The 21,600-nt window shown below is 38.8% G+C and overlaps 1 protein-coding gene across 7 annotated transcripts in view; it reads left to right on the plus strand.

Annotated features, from left to right (window-relative positions):
• Positions 1 to 21,600, plus strand: part of Ero1L (endoplasmic reticulum oxidoreductin-1-like protein) — a 194,439-nt gene that overhangs the window by 100,561 nt on the left and 72,278 nt on the right. For all 7 annotated transcript variants that reach the window (XR_011017600.1, XR_011017599.1, XR_011017596.1 and 4 more), the window contains exons 7-8: positions 15,264 to 15,310; positions 18,668 to 18,760. Coding sequence is in view for 2 of the 7 variants with exons in the window: in XM_068225422.1 (XP_068081523.1) it covers positions 15,264 to 15,310; positions 18,668 to 18,760 (140 nt within the window). In the remaining 5 variants the exon portion in view is untranslated. The remainder of the gene's footprint in view (positions 1 to 15,263; positions 15,311 to 18,667; positions 18,761 to 21,600) is intronic.

Raw genomic sequence — 21,600 nt, forward strand, 5'->3', positions numbered from 1 at the left:
ATGTAGTCGAGCATGGAGACTTACAGACATTGAATGTTCTCCTGACAAAAATCATGCCACAGCTGGCACAACTGTCCCTCCCAGTCTGCCGAAATTGCCAATCTGCTCCTGAACATTCTCGATAGGCGAAAGATCTGGAGACCTTACTAGTCAAGGAAGCATGTTTACTCCCAAAGGCAGGCCAGAGATACCCGTGTTCTACTACGAGACTGGGCATTGTGCTGTTGGAAAATACTGATGCACAGCCTAGTCAGAATGATTCAAGTGGGAAGCAGTGCGCCAGAATATCCAACCTACCTCTCTTATTCTGATGATATGGCTTCTCTAAAACTCATCAAAGGCTTGTCATGCTGTTGGGACATGCTGACTGTTCTCTCAACTTAGTTTTGTGACTATTACTGCTACTAAGGTTTATTCGATGTCTTGCATATATGAACTAGGCAGGGAGATGTATACCTCCCCTAGTGCATTTCTATGCAAAGAGTATGTGACAGAGTAGAATCTATGTGTTACATTTGAATTCCATAACGCATTGGCTGCCATGAGCTGCACGCTTGTGCTTCTGCTGGCCAACGGTCTAAACTAAAACTACAGGCAGACAATTTAAATCATTTTATGCGCGTAGGGTCCCTGGGTTCTAATCTCCCTCCCCTCTCCACCCTTCAATATATATTCCCCCCCATGGCACTACAGCTCTTGAAGAGCCTTGGCCTACCAAGCAACTGCTGCTCAGCCCGAAGGCCTGCAGATTACGAAGTGTCAGGTGGTCAGCACGACGACTCTTGTAGGCCGTTATTCTTGGCGTTCTAGACCGCGGCCGCTATCTCACCGTCAGATAGCTCCTCAATTCTAATCACGTAGGCTGAGTGGACCTTGAACCAGCCCTCAGGTCCAGGTAAAAATCCCTCACATGGCTGAGAATCGAACCCGGGGCCTCCGGGTAAGAGGCAGGCACGCTACCCCTACACCACGGGGCTGGCTTTGAATGTATATACCCTGAACTATTTGTACTGTATTGAAATTTTTGTCATATTGTGGTTATTTATTTGGGGTTTTTTTTTTTTTTTTAACTCTTCCTGTTATACTTCATTCTGAACAATGTTACACCTGAACATTGGCCCATGCTTTATTTTTTCTGTTAGAAAAAAGAACCAATGAAGCTTAGTTACTAATCCACAAAGCCGTGAAGGAAGGGAGTGAGCAGGTAGTGGGAATGATAATCCTTATTTCAGATTAAAAAGTGTGACAGAAATAGGAGTGAACATTCATCCTCACACTAACATCACCTTGGACCTCAGCCCTCTTTAACGCTATAAGCCAACCTCAAGTCTGAGTAGTATCAGTATATGTCAATGCACAAGATTTTTTAAATACAAGTTTCTTTACATCCCACTGACACAGATAGGTCTTATGGCGACAAAACGGTAGGAGTGAGAAGGAAGCAGCCGTGGCCTTAATTAAAGTACAGCCCCAGCATTTGCCTGATGTGAAAATGGGAGACCACGAAAAACCATCTTCAGGGCTGCCGGCAGTGGGGATCAGATCCACTATCTTCTGAACGCAAGCTCACAGCTGCGTGCCCCTAACCGCATGGGAAACTCACTCTGTCAATACACAAGAAATGAAAGCACAGAGGAAATTTATGAAATCAATGAACACAAATACACATACAATGTAAAAAACATACATAGTAAGCAAAATGATAAGAGGAAACCTATATGCTAAGGAGAGATTTTGTAGAACTCACAGGAAAATTGAAATAAAACATGATATTTACAATTATACAGCTATTTTCTACCTACTATCCACAGTATTACAGGTATACTATTGTATAGAAATTTCCACAGAAGTTGTAGTGTAGTTATCTTTAACCATTTTAAGTGTATTTTAAAGGCAAATTTTATGTAAAATATTTGTTAACCCTGATACCTTTCCTATTTATGTATTTGTTTGAACTGATGATGATTCCAAGAGAATTGAAACTAGTCTTTATTTGTTAAATATATAACTGATATACATTATATAAAGTGTTGAATGGTAGAACATCCCTTGACTGATTCCTATCATATAAGTCAAACGTCAACATGGAAATGAAAGTTATAAATTATGATGGTGGTTTAACGTTGCACTAACACATCAAGGGTTTTCTTGTATATTTTTTATGTTTCTCATATCATTCTAGAGAATGACAAGCCACCTGCCGAGTAGTGTTTGAAGAAACCAAGACATGATAGCACATGCTCTGTTGCTATGTATTGCACCAAAACACGACACATCGTTAATTAGTCTTATCATCAATGAACTGCATTTAGGGCTGTTGCCAGGTGACAAATTCCCTATCAGTTGTTTACTGATCCTTTTCTTAAATGTATTCAAAGAACTTTGAAATTTTTCAAACATTTCACTTGATAAATTGTTCCAGTCTTTTATTCCTCGTCCTGTAAATGAATATTTGCCCCAGTTTGCCCTCTTAAATCCTAACTTTATCTTCATTTTTATGATCTTTCCTACTTTTAAAATCTCCACTCAAGCACATTATTCGTCTACTTATCTCATTCCATGCCATCTCTTCACTGACAGCTCCGAGTATACTGCTTAGTTAGACTGGACAAAATCAGAATTGGATTGTTGTGTGCATACGGTTGTCTCTGATATGTGGTGACAAATTTGAAGAAAATGAACACAAATTTTTGATTACTAGTGAACACACGACTCCCATTGGGTAGAGATTTTGCATCCATTGAGAAATACCACAGCCAGGCTGAGTAGCTCTGACGGTAGAGCGCTGACCTTCTGACTCCAGCTTGGCAGGTTCGATCCTGGCTGAGTCTGGGGTTATTTGAAGGTGCTCAAATACTTCATCCCCATGTCAGTAGATTTATTGGCACGTAAAAGAACTCTGCAGGACAAAATTTTGCCATCTCGGAGTCTCTGTAAACCATAAAAGTAGTTGGTGAGATGTAAATTAAATATAATTATCATCATCATCATATCAGAAATACCAAAGGCGCTCCACTCTTCTTACACACTGACTGGGTTGATATGTCAACAAAAGCAGAGTAGAAAAAAAAAGTGTTGTCAGTTATGAAACAAGGCAATTTCCTAGAGTCCAGCAAAGTGCCAGCACAGCACATAACAAAAAAGAAACACAGCAACACATGGCTTTTCAGAAGCTACAGGCTCGAAATTTTTAGCCTCAAATTCTGGTTGAATTTTCTAGGAAGGGAACTCTTCGTAGAGATTTCCATGAAACTGTCAAGATGCTTGGCCATCCTACATAGACATCACGGTTTATGATCTTAACACCAAAACACTATAAGATCATTCCTATACAGCATAAGAAACTGTCTGACATCATGGACATCCTTCCCTATATTTATTCCTGCAGTGCATTATGGATGTTATTTATCCCTGTCTGAAGACACAGTCACAGAGCAGATTGATGAATCTGGATTAATTGAAGGCAGTTTCTTTGATGACACTGTGAGCAGCATGGATAGTTTAAATTTCTCCACTACATGGAAAAACATAGAATCATAGATATGTTTTTGGGCTTAGAAGATGAGAGGGCGAGTACAGATTCTTAGTAGTCTCGTAAGACTACTCCACCCACAAGGGAGGCAAAGAGTTCTGATAAATTGAAAAAAAATATGTAGCATCATGATCTATATCTGACTGATCCAGCACATGACATTTCCATGCCATGTCACAAGGTAGCCTCATCTATCGAGACCTATGTCCAACAAAATGGTCTCTGATTTAGAACAGTTTTATGGACATGAATATTTGCAAGATATGTATTGTAAGAAAAATTATGTTGCCTTACGTGACATTACCATGTGTAAGGGCCTTTGCTGTTACTTAGACGAAACACCAGTCAAAGACAGTGGAAACTAGTCTAAAACATGGTACCATTTGTACATACTATATACAGAAGGCAGAGATCTGGCACACGGTAATAATGTGAGGAAGAAGATCATGAAGACTTAGTATAACAGGCGAGTTGGCTGTGCGGTTAGGGGTGCGCAGCTGTGAGCTGGCATCCGGGAGATAGTGGGTTCGAACCCCACTATTGGCAGCCCTGAAGATGGTTTTCTGTGGTTTCCCATTTTCACACCAGGAAAATGCTGGGGCTGTACCTTAATTAAGGCCACGGCCACTTCCTTCCAACTCCTACGCCTTTCCTATCCCAACGTTGCCATAAGACCTAAATGTGTCTGAGATTTTCTCTGAGTGTTGGTACAGGTCATGAGATTTCCTTATCATCCAAATTCTCCCTGTATAGACTGGTCCAAAAATTTTCCTTTTTTTTCTATCTTGCTTTTCTGCATCTTTTATCAATGATCTGCTCCCAATGATCAGTGTTTCAGATGCATATAGTGTTTCAGACTTGATTACAGTGTTATAATGTCTTAATTTTGCATTTCGGGATATAGATTTTTTTATTATATCTGCTGCAAGTGAGTCTGTATGCTCTTTGTAATTATTATTATTATTATTATTATTATTATTATTATTATTATTATTATTATTATTATTATTATTATTATTATTATTATTATTGTTATTGTTATTATTGAAAAACCTACAACCTGTTTTCCAGTCATTGACCGGGTCAGGGATGTAATGAATGAAGCAGATATAGGCTGTTAGTACGATGGGGTCGCCACTCCCAAAGTGATTTATTAATGAATGATAGATGCTATGAAATGAGAATGGAGAGTGTTGCTGGAATGAAAGATGACAGGGAAAACCGGAGTACCCGGAGAAAAACCTGTCCCGCCTCCGCTTTGTCCAACACAAATCTCACATGGAGTGACCGGGATTTGAACCACGGTATCCAGCGGTGAGAGGCCGATGCGCTGCCGTCTGAGCCATGGAGGCTCCCTATTATTATTATTATTATTATTATTATTATTATTATTATTATTATTATTATTATTGTTGTTGTTGTTATTTTGTTTTGGCCAACTAAGAACCACGTCATTTCAACTGTTTCCCTTGAGCTTTAATGTTGGTCCAGTATTCCTTCATTCGTATACGGTCTTGCCCCTTTCGTTCTTTCGTCCATGCCTTTCCAGTTTTCATCTTCGGCTTTGGTTGGAAACTCTGATGTTTTCTTAAGTGGAACACACTCCTGGATATCTTCAAATGAGATTCCAATCTCCTGCAGATCTTTCTGTACCTCACTGAACCATGCCCGCTTTGCCTTTTTCTCTTGGAGGAAAGTGAAAATGCGGTTGGTTAACAGTGTTGAATTCATTCGGGCCATATGTCCATAAAAAGTAATCCTCCTTTTTGCATCACATCAGTTATTTTCTCCACATGCAAGTACAACTCCTGGTTATGCCGTCTCCTAAACTCGCCGTTGTCTTTGACTGGACGTAAGATTTTTCTCAAAATCTTTCTTTCCTTGGCCTCCAATTTCTCCATCATGCCTTTTTTGTTCATGGCGAGACATTCCACTGCATATAGAGCCTCTGGCCGGATGACAGTGCAATAGTGTTTAATTTTTGCATTCACAGATATAGATCTTTTGTTATAGACATTTTTAGTCAGATGGTAAGCCATTTCCATTTTATTCATGTGTGAAGAAAAGGCTTCGTTTTCGGACATGTTAGGTTCTATCCATTTACCAAGATACTTAAATTTTTCAACTCGCTTGACTTTTCCGCGAGTCCCTTCTAGCTCACTTGGTGCCAGTTTAATGTTTGTAATGAATTTAGTTTTCTCAAAGGAGATTTGGAGGCCCGCCTTTGCAGCTTGTGTTTGAAGCTGGTTGATCTGCTTCGTGGCCACATCCAAGGAATCAGCAAAAACCGCGAGATCGTCTGCAAATGCTAGACAGTCAATTGAAAGGTTCTTGTTTTTGTGGCCTAGTGTGACTCCGCTTTCGACTCCTTCATAACTCATTTCTCTGCACCATTCGCAGATCACTTTCTCAAGAACGCAGTTGAACAACAGAGGTGAGAGACCATCTCCTTGCCTAACTCCTGTCCGTATTTCAAAGGCATCTGAAGTCTCTCCTCTAAACTTCACTTTTGAGATGGTGTTGGTGAGAGTCTGTTGGATGATCACTCTTGTTTTACCATCCAAGCCAAATTCCTTTAAGGTCTGAAGTAGGGTAGTTCTATCAATTGAATCATAGGCCTTCTTAAAGTCAATGAACATTACTACAAAAGGCTTGCTCCTTAGTTTAAGATATGAAAGGACAGATTTCAGATTCATAATCTGCTCCACACATGACCGTCCTTTTCTGAAACCTCCTTGGTAATCACCCAGCTCTGGATCTAGCTGTTCTTCTGCCCTTTTTTTCTTGTATGTCATTCCATCCCCTAGGATTGCTACGGGTGTCTTACCCTTCTAGTATCTTTCTGAGATAGTAATTCATATTTGTACAAAGTTTGGTTTAGAGCTATTCTGAAAGATATTGTTACACACATAAATCTATAATCTATCATTTTGGTCATTTTCTATTTCACACCTTTTACGTTTAGGATTTGTATTACCCATTTGAAGTTTTCTTAATTGTGATGTTGATGATAGTTTATGAACTCTTTTGTAGATTTAGAAATACAGTTATGTGTATAATTTTATGTTTTAGTTTGAGATGATTTAATTTCACATTTCCTTTCAAACATATAATAAAAATGAGTTGTAATGTGTCGCATTATAGATATGATATACACAACTCCAACCATCACTGGGACTGTCGCCAGTCAGCCAAGGGACACAGAAAACTGTGTAATCAACACTAATCTCGGTCAATTTGGAAATTTTCTTTTCCAGCTCTTCTGAATCACCATGTCAGTGGTGTTGAACTTGGGCTTAAAGGCATGCGGAGTGTCACTATTCATCTCAATGATCCTGGAAACTATGGCTTCGACACTAATATCGCCTGTTTTAGATTATTTTTACCGGACGAGTTGGCCGTGCGGTTAGGGGCGCGCAGCTGTGAGCTTGCATCCAGGAGATAGTGGGCTCAAAGCCCACTGTCGGCAACCCCGAAGATGGTTTTCCATGGTTTCCCATCTTCATACCAGGCAAATGCTTGGGCTGTACCTTAATTAAGGCTAAGGCCGCTTCCTTCCCATTCCGAAGCACTTCCTATCCCATCATCGCCATAAGATCTATCTGTGTCGGTGCAATGTAATGCAAAAAAAAAAAAGGTTTAGATTATTTGTAATGTCATCCCTTCCACTAGGGGTACCCTAGTAAGTTATGAGGTTATGAAAATAGGCACCCGAATACTAAAATGCAAACTTAAATGACACAAAAAACTTAAATGGCATCAAGAGTGTCACAATACATCTCAGCGACCACAGGAACTACAGATTCGATGCTAATAATGTGCCATTTCACCGTTCTATAGTTGCAGTATTAGGAACAAAAATGGCGTTCCAGCTATTAATGTATCAATATAAAAGCAATCAGCAACGGTACGAGCCGAAAAGATAATAATTTCAACCGGCAATCATGGAAAGAACTACTCTTAGAAGGCAGTGCGAAAGAATGACGAGAGCGGATTATTTAAAACCGATTATTGAAAAAAGACTTCCATTAGAACAAAATCTCAATCCAGCACTGCATCGAAGAAAGGACGGAGTCGTGTAAAGAAACGAACCACTTATCAGATTCTATAATCAATTGTTGAAGAAGAGATTAAATCTGCGACAGCCCGCTTAACGTCAGCTGTAGGTTGACACATATACGTGAAATTATAGACCAGCTGTAAGGAAACGTCAAGTTGGTTCTGTACTACGTCACGGTTGGGCTCGGAAACGTTATATTTGCCCGATACTGCACAACGTGAAGAGAGCAGAATTCAACGGGATATAAAGTGCAATTCTAAAAGCACGTAAAATTTACATCTGTTCGGCGAGCAAGGCAGTTGAAAATAAGAGGACATCTAGAGCTGTTATAAGCAAATTAGACGGACCAGAATATATATATTCTTTTCTCATTAGCACTACGAAACAGATTACGATATGTATAAATCAACTAATGCCTTGTGTTATTCTGTCCCTGACGTAATGAAGACCACTATGATGTTCTAAGAAGCTGAGGCAGAGACTACTCCGGCTATGGTGGCGCTTCACGAGATTGATGACCCAGGAGGGCGGTAATCAGCTGAGAGGACGAGATGGACCCTATTACCTAAGCCGAACCATGGAGCGAGGCCTACCATTCCTGACGAACAACAGCGAGATGGAAATCACTACCCAATAAGCAAAGTTAAGTCCCCTATGAGTCGTGTCGTAAGTAGAAACCTTTATTCTTTTGGCTAATATGTGATGTGCATTATGACATTGTGTGTGCGTAGTTAATATACAAGTGTAGTTACAAGGAAATAGGTATTCATCTGAAGTTACCGTTAATCCCATACATAGGTGTAAAATACCAGTGAATGCCGTTCGCAAGTTTATCAATATGGTGTTAGAGAAGTAATTGATATTTTTTTTTTAAATCGTTGTCAGTGAAGTGTTAGAGTATTAAGCGGAAGTTAATATACATGTGTGATGGCTTTAACCAAAATAACAAGCGTAGAGATCGTATTTAGGGAATGTTTACGACAAAATATAGTAGCACAGTTTAATGTTGTGATGTGCTGATCTTTGATACTATGACAGTAATGATAATGGTTTTATATGTGTAGGTTATGGCACATATGCTGTGTATTTGATGAAACGAGTGCCTTGAGACGCACTAATATGAATGCTACGCGATAATTGAAGTGATAAATGGTGAATGAAATAATCATATGAGTTGATAGTAGATTATGATGGTGATAGTTATTGTTATTTAGAAAGTTGGTCATAGTATTCTTCGAGAGATGGTAGTATGTGTAAATTGCACATGCTAAGGTATATGTTGAAACGTACTGTTTTCAATTGCTATTTTTTATTCCCTAATATATATAATACAGATTAGGATACGATCTCAATGCCATCAGTATAGGATTAATTGAGTATGTAGGATCATCAGAAGAGCCGAGAGGCCAATTACGTCAATATTTAGGCCTTCACTGACATATCTACGATCGTTTTCATGTATTCTCACATATGGCAACTTAATTTATGGTGTTATGGGAGCAGTTTGACACATCACTGGTAACTTAGTCTTTCATATATGGATTTTAGATGAAGATAGAGTCTTCTAATGTGTCAATTTTTCCACCTATGGTATTATTCGTTGGAAGTTTAGTTAAATACACTTGGTAATGCTATATTAAGCCATATACGCACTTTAATTGAATTGCAACCATAGATTAAAATAATAATTGAATGATTTAGCCACATAAGCCTTATGATGGAATTAATTTGAGATTACTTACGACTTAAAGTGGACTTAGATTTGCTTATATGGAGGTCAGTTAATATGAAATATGAAACATTATGAAAACTTGAAACCTCAACTAGTGAATATCCTTAAGAACAAACATTATTTTCTCACACGATTTTCCTACTGTGCATGGACATTGATGTGAAGTTTTCAGCTAAGTGATATGCATTTCTCTAGTCACATGTGAATTTAGGTTCAAATGATTGAATTTTGGCAATTTTGAGGAGCAATCCAGCTCAATAAGGAAAGATTCCAGATCTTAATTAATTAATTAATTGATTAATTATTGGCCACCTTCTTTGCATTTTCACATTTTCAATTGAAACCCCAATTTGAAATATTGTATATAGTAGGGAGTATAGTTTGTTTTACTTAAACCAATTGGATGCATCTGATTATTACAATTATATTGAATAATTTTTCACTTAATTATATATAATTTAATTTTTTCCTTTTCATTTAATTTTCAAGGATAATACTTAATTACGACATAATTTTTCGACAGGCCAGGATTAGCGTATAGATGAATGAGGCCTGATTTCCATTTATTTGTTAAAGGTTTTCCAAACCTGTTTTCTTTCAATGCAACATAACTACGGCACTTAGAGATGCTGTTTGCGTATGAAACCAGCCACATTGTATAAAATAATTTCTCAAGATACTCTACGTGATTTTCAAGTCATACTTAGACTGATTTGGTAATAAAAGATGAGTAGTGAAAATATTAAAATTCTTTTAATGCCTACTTAGAATAAGTGCTAGATATAAGCCTATAATGACTAATTCTGATTGCAATTTTGATGATGACATGTACGAATTTCTTGACAAGCCGTAATAACCTGAATTTTACGATAAATTTCGGCAACATGCAAGTATGGTATCCGACTGATAGCGTGTTGGAGACGTCCTTCTACGTAGGTTGGGATTTACCATAGGCCGTCGGTGTACTTTCTCACGCAGAACTCACAACCCAGAAAAATTAGGTAGATGGAATCGTTATTAAGAGCTGGTCTGGAACTCGTGTATCCCCACCTGGACGCGGGAGCGGTGCAATATTGAACTTTCACATTCTGAATTTCTCTTTGAGTCTTCTGTGCGATCACGACCCCACACCATTATTTTCCTTAAAGTATAGTAAGTCATGTGTTCACCAATTTTAGTTGACGGCTATGCTGGAATATAACACATAAATCCATAATCTCAGCCATTGTGGGTGTCTTTTTTCACCTGTTCTCAACCTCCATTCCGACTGGTCCTGACTATGACTTAAACGGCATCCTGAAAGTCACGATGTTAGGGGAGTCGTGTTCCCACTGTCATTTCTTCATATAGTAAGCCATATGTGTATTATGTTTAGTTGAGATCTATGCTGCAACATACATTCATCTATAACCTGTGTTATTGGGATATTTTCTTTTTCATCCCTTCTCACCCCCATGCCAGTGCAGTTGAACTTGGATTTAAACGACATCTGGAGTGTCACTATTCATCTCAGCAACCCCGAAAACTATGGATACTACTTTAATATTGGTACATCCACAATCTCGGCCACTTTGGAAATTCTTTTTCACCCCTTCTCAACCTCACAATGTATTAAGTAAATTTCAATTCTACTCGCCCTAATTACATGTAGATGAACTCGAGCCAAACAGTTTTACTGTAAGTTTCTGGATTGAATGTGTGTACACAATTCTTGTTTTCTGTTTTTAAATTTACGAGGGTCCGCCTCTGTGGTGTAGTGGTTAGTGTGATTAGCTGCCACCCCCAGAGGCCCGGGTTCGATTCCCGGCTCTGCCACGAAATTTGAAAAGTGGCCGAACGGGGTCCACTCAGCCTCGGGAGGTCAACTGAGTAGAGGTGGGTTCGATTCCCACCTCAGCCATTCGAAGTGGTTTTCCTTGGTTTCCCACTTCTCCTCCAGGCAAATGCCGGGATGATACCTAACTTCAGGCCACGGCCGCTTCCTTCCCTCTTCCTTGTCTATCCCTTCCAATCTTCCCATCCCCCGCAAGGCCCCTGTTCAGCATAGCAGGTGAGGCAGCCTGGGCGAGGTACTGGTCATTCTCCCCAGTTGTATCCCCGACCCAGAGTCTGAAGCTCCAGTACACTGCCCTTGAGGCGGTAGAGGAGGGATCCCTCGCTGAGTCCGAGGGAAAAGCCAACCCTGGAGGGTAAGCAGATTAAGAAGAAGAAGAAGAAGAAATAATTTACGAGGGAAGGTAGAGGTCTCCTGGCTTTAACTATTTGAAACTTTTCATCAAACGAACGGCCAGTAAATGGCTTTTCAAACTGATTTACAATTATATCCGTTTTAGACTCATCCATCGTTAATACCACATGTGCGCAAAATATAATAAAACACCGAAAACCCAATGAATTAACTCACTAGTTAGCCACAACTCAAGCACTGGAGGTAAGTCACCCCAGTGACATTGGTCAGTTTCGTCACGTTAGAGTTCTCGCTGGGGCGTAATCTGTGGGTCCCGTTTGCTGTAAAGATGCTGACTTTCTCCAAGTTGCTATCAGATGGCAGAGGGTAGCATGGGTATGGGGTGACAAATTCTGACCAAGTTTCAATTGCAGCGACATCGTTCGGAGGGTTCCAGAACTACGTCTGCCACCGAATGCAATTTTAAGATTGAATGCCTTACATCCTTAACTCCTCCATTCGCTGTCTCTTTCTTCCTAGAGTGGAGTAGACGGCGAGACTACTCCAGCACCACACGTAGTCAAGCAACAGAACCAGTAAAGGTGCGCAGACCTTTTAACTTCTGAGAGATGAAATAATTAATATTTGACTTGAAACAACCTAAAATCGTACATCAGACAGTTCTTTGTGTTATCATAATGCATGCAATGAATGCCTTGCATTCAAGGAGAATTATATTAGACAAGTTTGTGAAATTAATAACTGGTTTAACAGAATGCAGTTTGGGTTTAGGAAAGGTTATTCAACTGAAGCTCAGCTTGTAGGATTTCACCAAGATATAGCAGATATCCTGGATTCAGGAGGCCAAATGGACTGTATTGCGATTGACCTACCTAAGGCATTTGATAGGGTAGATCATGGAAGACTACTGGCAAAAATGAGTACAATTGGACTAGAAAAAAGAGTGACTGAATGGGTGGCTATATTTCTAAAAAATAGAACTCAGAGAATTAGAGTAGGCGAAGCTTTATCTGACCCTGTAATAGTTAAGAGGGGAATTCCTCAAGGCAGTGTTATTGGACCTTTATGTTTTTTATATATATATATATATATATCTCAGTGATATGTGTAAAGAAATGAAATCAGAGATAAGGCTGTTTGCAGATGATGTTATTCTGTACAGAGTAATAAATAAGTTACAAGATTGTGAGCGGCTGCAGGGTGACCTCGATAGTGTTGTAAGATAGATGGTGGACAATGTTATGATGATAAACAGGGTTAAAAGTCAGGTTGTGCATTTCACATATAGGAAAAGTCCTCTCAGTTTTAATTACTGCGTTGATGGGGTGAAAGTTCCTTTTGAGGATCATTGTAAGTACCTAGGTGTTAATATAAGAAAAGACCTTCATTGGGGTAATCACATAAATATGATTGTTTATAAAGGGTACAGATCTCTGCACATGGTTATGAGGGTATTTAGGGGTTGTAGTAAGGATGTAAAGGAGAGGGCATATAAGTCTCTGGTAAGACCCCAACTAGTGTATGGGACCCTCACCAGGATTACTTGATTCAGGAACTGGAAAAAATCCAAAGAAAAGCAGCTCGATTTGTTCTGGGTGATTTCCAATAAAAGAGTAGCGTTACAAAAATGTTGCAAAGTTTGGGCTGGGAAGATTTGCGAGAAAGGAGACGAGCTGCTCGATTAAATGGTATGTTCCGAGCTGTCAGAGGAGAGATGGCGTGGGAGGACACCAGTAGACGAATAAGTTTGAGTGGTGTCTTTAAAAGTAGGAAAGATCACAATATGAAGATAAAGTTGGAATTCAAGAGGACAAATTAGGGCAAATATTCGTTTATAAGAAGGGGAGTTAGGGATTGGAATAACTTACCAAGGGAAATGTTCAATAATTTTTAGATTTCTTTGCGATCATTTAAGAAAAGGCTAGGAAAACAACAGATAGGGAATCTGCCACCTCGGTGACTGCCCTAAATGCAGATCGGTAGTGATTGATTGACTTCACTGATTTTTGTCTAAATTATGTTGAACAACCTGTGGAAAGTGTGACATTACCCTACTATAAGACAAGAGGACGAGCTTTCATTGGACTGAGCCCATTGAAGATTCATGCAAAACAGAGAGGTCATTTTCAAGAGAAAATTCCTTATACAGCATCAAAGAAACAGCCTACAATCAAGTGTATTGTATTCTGAAAACAAGGGAAAAGAAGTAAATCTGTGTGGAAGTGTGAGCATTGTAATTGTAAAATACCACTCCGTGTTCCGAAGTGGTTCAAATAATACCAATCGATCAATCAATTAATCAATCACCACTGATCTGAATTTAGGGCCATTACTCAGGTGGCAGATTCCATATCTGTTGTTTACCTATTTTTTTTTTAAATAATTGCATAGAATTTGGAAATTTATTGAATATCTCCTGTGGTAAATTATTCCAATCCCTAACTCCTCTTCCTATAAACAAATATTTGCCCCAGTTGACTGTATTTCGTACGTATGTTTCGGTTCCGTATGCATGATGGAATGTTGCACCTAGAAGTTCATAACCTGGTATTTTACATCTAGTATGCAGTTGATCTTCATTTGCTATGTGAGTTTCCTATAAAGCAATTAATCATTATTGTTTTCCAGAGATAGTCTTGATAAAAACTGACACTTTGATCTGCTTAGCCCTTCTTTGTTGATCTGCATTATTTGAATACTTCGGCCTAGATTCCTATATTGTTGGTCCTTGTAAGGACCGTTTCCCTGAGATCTTGTCATTGTGATATGTTTTAAGCCATGAGATCCCAAGGATTGTCTGGCTCCCAATGTTGTTGGTTTCTTTGCACCACCCAAGGGTCATGTGTAGGGCACTTTGAGGTTAAACCTATGGATGTGAAGCAACAGCATACCCACCATGGCAAATGTGCCAACTCCCTCTTTAAATGGGGAATACTTAATTCAGCAGCATGCAGTTGTGGTGCTGTGAAGCAAACAGTTCGGCACATTGTGGAGCAGTGTCCTCTCACCGCCTACCAGGGAAACCCTAGAGACTTTTAGCTCTCACCTTTGTGTATTGACTATGTAAATAACTTGAACCTGTAGGTACTTCAAACTGTAAATATTATGTATTACTGCTGTATTTACAGTATATGTAATGTTATATGTTAGCCATCTGCTAAATAAGTAATGCCCCAATTTGTCCTCTAAATTTAACTTTTAAGGTTATTGCAACCAGTTTGAACAATATTAAACATTCCTCTGTGTAATATAGGATTTAAATAAACTTCTCACTATGAGGAAAAGCAGGCATATTTTTTCCTCAAAAATGTGTGGGTCAGTGAGTTAATATGCTTTGAAGTGTTATATATATGGGTTTTCCTTAAATTACTTTGCAGAAATTAAGTTTTAAATCAACATCTATTTTTCGTTACAATGTTTTTATGAGAAATATATAAATCTTAATGGTATGATTTTCAAAGAACAACTTAGCTTTATGGAAGAAATTTATTGATAATGATATACACAATTCTAAGCTCCTAAGCATTGACTGTAGGTTATTGATAGCTGAACTAATTGCCCTGGTGGTGATTATTGTTGTTTTAATAGGCGAAATTGAGTTATTATTTCCTAACTATCAATTTACAGCTTACAGACTTGATACTACTTCTATGGTAATGCTCAAATCTGGTAGGTTTTATTGTTTTGTCTCTTTTTTTAAGATAGTTTTTCTTGTTTTCTTTCCATAAATCTGTTGTTTCATTTATTTCAGGCCAAAGAATAGCTACAGGTCCTATATAGAGACTTCTAATCTTAATGGTAAGTAACTACAAATATTACGGTTTTGTTTGTGGCTGTAGAAAATATGCAAAATTTACTTTCTTTATATATAGTTGTTGTTTAAGTGTGGGAAAGATATCAAAGCTAATAGGAATATCTACTGGACTTCTATGCTAGTATGGGATTAAGAGTTTCAAATACATTCTTAAAGCATAAGGCTACTCACCATTACACATGGGAAGGTATGGGCAACAGATTCATCTATTACTCTCAAGTAGCCACCACCTTGGTATGACATCATTGGGTGATTGTGGGATTTCCTCTCCTGCCGGATGGGTTCCGAAGACCATGATCCATCTTCACTCCTAACCATGGTTGCTTATCTTGGGAAATATGTTGATGCAGTGGTTTCCTGTTGCCTTCTGCTTTTTTTTTTTTTCAGCTGCCCCTAACATGGAGAACACACGCTGCATGATGGGTTTCAGTGTCATTTCCTCCACTGAGGGAACATCACCCTCCTAAAGGGATTCATCCGCTCGAAGCTGTTGGTCCATTTAGGTGCTTGAGTTATTTACCGCCGCCTAACACTCGGTGTTGAGAAGGATATTAGACAGATTAATATAGAAATTTTTAAGGTGCATGAAAAATCTGTCATTACAATGAGGTTCTCGCTATATGCCATACTTGCTACGGCAGACTTCTGCTGTATGAATCCCTTGGTAACATTACTGAAAGTGAAAACATATTTTCAATATCTTTAACATTTTATGAAGTATTTGAAGTGAAGATTTCTCTGACTCACCCTATATGTTATTCACAGGGAGCACTGTTAAGAATGATGATAATATTCATGTAAAGGACTTAGTGCATCATGTTCAGTGATCCAATGTACTGTACTTAGTATTTGGTTTCACATTTTTATGGCCACAGCTGCTTCCTTTCCATTCCTAGTTTTTTCCTAATCCCATTGTCACCAAAAACATGTCTGAGTTACAGAAATGTCAAATCACTAGCAAAGGAAAGAAAGAACTTTGTATGTGAAGTATAATTAATCATTTATATAGCTACGATGTCCACACTACTGATTTATTGGGAAGGAAAGGTATTGTTAAGCAACAGTTCGGTCACCAGTTTTTGTGTGTGTGTGTGTGTGTGTGTGTGGGTGTGTGTGTGTGACACACACACACACACACACACACACACACACACCATCTCATGGTATACCTCTGCTTGCAACAACATACGAGGCATGTTTTTTAAGTAAGTACCGTTTTGAAATAAATGAAAAACAGAGATTTTTTAACAATTTTATTTGTATATGAAAGCCTGTACATTACTCTACTTTTCAACATAATTCCCTCCAATATTGAGGCACTTGTCATATCGTACAACGAGCTTTTGCATACCATCCTCATAGAAGTTAGTCACCTGATTTGTCAGCCACTGCAACATGGCCATCTTGACACTGTCATCGTCGTTGTAAAGCATCTGTTTTCTCTCACTGCTCGGTCAACTGCCTGTACCAAATCTTCACTAATGACTGAAGGTCGCCCACTCCGTTCTTCATCATGCACATCTTTGCAGCCATCTTTAAATGCTCGAACCCATTTCCTAACCGTTCCATTGCTCATAATGTTTGGTCCGTAAACTGCACAGATCTCACGATGAATATCGATAGCTTTCAAACCTTTTGCACTCAGAAAACGAATAACAGACCAGACTTCACAGTCGGCGGGACTCTCGATCAGCGAGGCCATTTCAAATGCTTGCCAACAAATGTACACAAGGGCGACTATTGCCACAATGGCGTCTCAGCCTTGCCAATAGATGCAGGTACATAGCGCGTGTGCACGGAATGCCAACCGCAGCGCTGCATCGGCAGAATATCAAAACGGTACTTACTTAAAAAACATGCCTCGTATGTAGTTGAACAATTTAACCATTTATTACTTTCAGGTAGCCACCCCCAAAGTCTTGGGATAGAGAGTATCTCATGCCAGAAGGCCCTGCCCAGCCAGGTCAGGAATTTCTACCTGGATCCGAGGGCTGGTTCATGGCCCATTGAGGATCTACCTGATGGTTTAGAAAGCCAAGAATAATGGTTGAGAGAATTTGTTGACACGCAAACTTGTAATATACAGGCCTTCGGGCTGAGCAGTAGTCGCTTGGTAGGCTAAGGCCTTTCAGGGCTATAGTGCCTTGGGGTTTGTTTTTTTGTTTTTGATGTAGAATGCATCTATTGTTTTGGAACTGTACTTGGGCTGCTGAGCATTACAAAAACATGATTTTAAAATCAAAGTAACCTCTAGACGACAACATGTGCAATACCAGTGTTCAATATCTCATTGTGAAGAAGAAGGATTGGTGTACAGCAAGCGTCAAAAGTTTTATCGGGAAGATAATGAATTTATGACATCCGCGTACTGTGAAGTAAGTTCCACGCTGCTGGAGACCCTGCTGAGCACATACACTGCCCCAGTGATGCAAAGTGATTTGGAACTCATAAATGAGGGTACTGATCATTCTGGAGATCCATTACAGCCATCGGAGCTCCCATGACTCTGTATGGAGCAAATATAGTTTTAGCTTTTGCCTGGAATATTGATGGAAATCTCTTACTAGATGTTTGTTACTTCTCATATCATAGACCCATTGTACATTGACTTTGTCTCAAAGATGTGTAAATTTGTTAAGAATTAAGAGAAATATCAACAATACAGTTTAAAAATAATACTAACTAAATATTTTATTTTGATAGTACCTATCTCGCAGTACATAGTCTACGTCAAAACTTGTAGCTGTGAGCAGCATATGGCCCTGTTCAGTTTTTTAATTATTTTCACGTGGTACAAAAATGGATTGAAGGACTATCACTATTGTTCTCAGTGACATTAGACTTGACTTTACGTCGCATTCTGAGCCTAATTTGGCATGAAACAGTCAGACCTTCCCTTGAAAGTTATCATCATTGTACAGATGTTATAACTGTAATCTTCTTGGTAGTAGGGTAAGGCTATATTTATTGCTTGTATACTCTTCACAAAATTCCAAATTTCTCATCAAAATAGCCGAGAACAATCTATCATCAAAATAGCTGAGATCAATCAGGATTAATTTTTAAAGGACAAAATGCCTCATGGAAATAGTTTAATGTTGATGTGTTTTCTATCAATTTGTCTACAGCTAGTCAAAGTAGATTGTATGGTTTTTTTTTTTAAAGATTATAATCAAGGTACTGGTAAGTTTGTAAATTAGGATAGAATAGATAATTTCTTATTTTCAAACACAGAAATTCACAGTTTTCTTGAAGATGAAAATGTAAATAAAAGGAAGCATCTGTATATAAAAATCATTTTTCATTTTTGTAATTCATATGACAGTGGTTTCCTTTTACAGGAATGTGCTTGGAAAAGAGAGTATTTTATCGAGTCATCTCCGGACTACACACCAGTATCAACATCCATTTGTGCTCCAAGTTCCTACTGTCAGGTGTGTTGTATTGTATTCTCCCTCTTTGATTGTTGGTTGTTAGAAATTAACTTTATTTTTAAGCCATATGATCACTTTCTGCAGGAATACAGTGCATTTTATTTGAGAGTTGTTTACAAATAAAAGTAATATCAAAGTTTACACGTCCTTTTTGAAGAGATTGTAATTTCAGCGAGTTTTCCAATTTTTATGGTATATGCAGTCATATGAGATGGCAATTCTGTAAGAATAAATACACAAACATTTATGTTGGACAGACTCTATTCTAGAGATGGAAACAGTACAGATAGGATTCCATACCTGAGTGCAATATTCTTACAACTTAGAAATAACAAGATTCGAACCCATGAACAGGCTATACAGTGCATTCGTGATGGAAAACAATGTGCCATTACATCTAACTATTCAACTATTTTTGAACTTATGTATTCAGCTCAGGACTGTGTTCATGATAATTAGAAAGCAAGAGGTCATAAGTTTCTTTGTTTGATCTGTAGGAGGAAGCTTAGTATTGTGATAGAAATAAGTTTAAGGAGTGTATATCCAGTGTTGTGAAATAGTGTAATATAGTGTTATGATTAGGGAGTGGATTTTCGTATAATTACATATTTTTCTTGCATATGTTTTAACTCAGATTACAAAGTTTATTATTCCTATTGTGCATCCCTAAGTGTAAAAACCTAGTCTTATTTCACATAAAAACACACATTATCACAACATTTTTATGTAAGTAAATATACTGGCAGACAAAAAAGTGGATCACCTTCATTTAAGAGAAAAAGATGTATTTATTTTATCTTAAGCCTTCCTTTTTCTTCACACTGAGTAAACTTATGAACATACCACTGAAAGTTTTCTTGATGACTGTCTAGACTTATCTTGCCTTAGTATCGGATGTTACCACCCCTGGCAATGATTACGGCCACCATCCTTTGCTGCATGCTAGCTAAAAGGTCCTAGATCATTTCCTGGGGGATTTCCGCCCACTCTTCCAATAGTATTGCCCGCATTTTGTTGAGGGTGTCAAAGTTGCAACACTGAACGTCTCTGCCAAGCATATCCCACGGGTGTTCTATGGGATTGGGGTCTGGACTGCGAGCTGGCCAGTTGAGTGTTCGTATCAGGACGTCACGTAGATAATCTGCCATGCAGCAAGTGGCGTGGGGATGTGCATTATCATGCATCAGGATTAAATTTTTATTTTACCAACCAAGGTAGCCTAGGCGATACATGCTCTGCTAACATCTCTACAGTGTAATGGTTTGTGTTCAGAGCACCTCCATCAATGAGAAGTTCCCTCTAGGCCTCAAAGCTGATACTGGCCCATACCATGATGGAGCCACCCCCAAATGGTGACCTCTTGGAGATGTTGCAAGGTGAATATCGCTCCCCACGCCTTCCCCACACACTCTCTCTGTACCATCGGGGGACTGGAGGCAAAATCTTAACTCATCAGTGAGCAGTACCATTGACCACTGCTCCACCACTGTAATAAGTTGCACTTTCTCTCTCTGTGTCGGGCGGGGGGAGCAATGGCCCAGTCTTCTTGAGGTCAAATTGGCTTCTCGGAGTCTTCGTCTGACAGTCCTCACAGTCACGGTGACATTCAGGGACATTTCTTACTGCTTTGAGTTGATTTCTGGCTTGGACGGCGGCAGTTTGGCGTGTTCTCTCAAGGCTTGGATGACTAAGAAACCTATCATCCCTAGAAGATGTAGACCTCTGACAGTCTGATCCAGGTTGTCTGTGATAGGTACTGAGTTCACAAAATCATCTTAGAGCACACTGGACGCTTCCATATGATGCATCGATAGCATTAGCCGCATAACGAATGCTGCATCCATCGTCCACCAATGCCACTGCTCTTGCAATGCCTTCTGGGCTAAGAGGCATATTAACTTGTCCATTGTGAAAGAGAAACTGAAGAAAAACATCCCTTTATGACAGATATTGTGTCACACACTGATAATCCTTCAATACCTTCCACACCCGTATTGTAAAACATAAAAGAATTTTATTGTATTGACTAGCAATAAAACACAAAAAAAGTGACCAATAAATTACCATCAGATGCATTACAAGAAGGCAACATCGAGTGGACTAGATTCAAAGAAAGCATTGTCGGAGCTGCATTAGAAGTTTGTGGTAAAACTAATAGCAAAATGAAGGGAAAAGAAACTCCTTGGTGGAACGATCGGGTGAAGATTGCTGTGAAAGTGAAAAATGAAACCAGGAAAGCCAGAGACAAAGAAATGCAAAAAGGACGTCAAAGGAACGAATCTAGAGTAAACGAACTGCAGCAGAAATACAGAGATCAGAAGTTACAAGTAAAGAAAATTGTGGCCGAAGAAAAACAGAAAGCTTGGACTGATTTCACAGATAAACTAGAGCAAGACAACAAAGCTAATTCTAAACTACTTTACCGAACAATACGAAATATAAGAAGAGACAATGAATACATAACAGCAATAGAGGAACCAGATGGTAACATAGTTAGGGAGGAGACAGAAATAAGGAAGATCATGAAATCCTATTTTTATAATTTATACAACAGTACTGGGAAAGACTCCAATGATGTAACCACGCAGGTCAGTTTAAGCTGCAATGATGAGCCTGACCAAGAGAGTCCGCCAACATGGAAGGAAGTAGAGACGGCCCTTAATAGTATGCCCAAAGAAAGATCTACAGGATTTGATGAAGTCAGTGCAGATATGATCAAAGCAACTGGTGCAATAGGAATACAGTGGCTTCATAGAGTAATTAATGCAATATGGAAGGATAGGAAAGTCCCAGATGATTGGAAAAAGGGAATAATAATACCTCTCTTCAAAAAAGGAAGC

Source organism: Anabrus simplex, chromosome 1 (genome assembly GCF_040414725.1).
Source record: "Anabrus simplex isolate iqAnaSimp1 chromosome 1, ASM4041472v1, whole genome shotgun sequence".
Taxonomy (NCBI): Eukaryota; Metazoa; Arthropoda; class Insecta; order Orthoptera; family Tettigoniidae; genus Anabrus; species Anabrus simplex.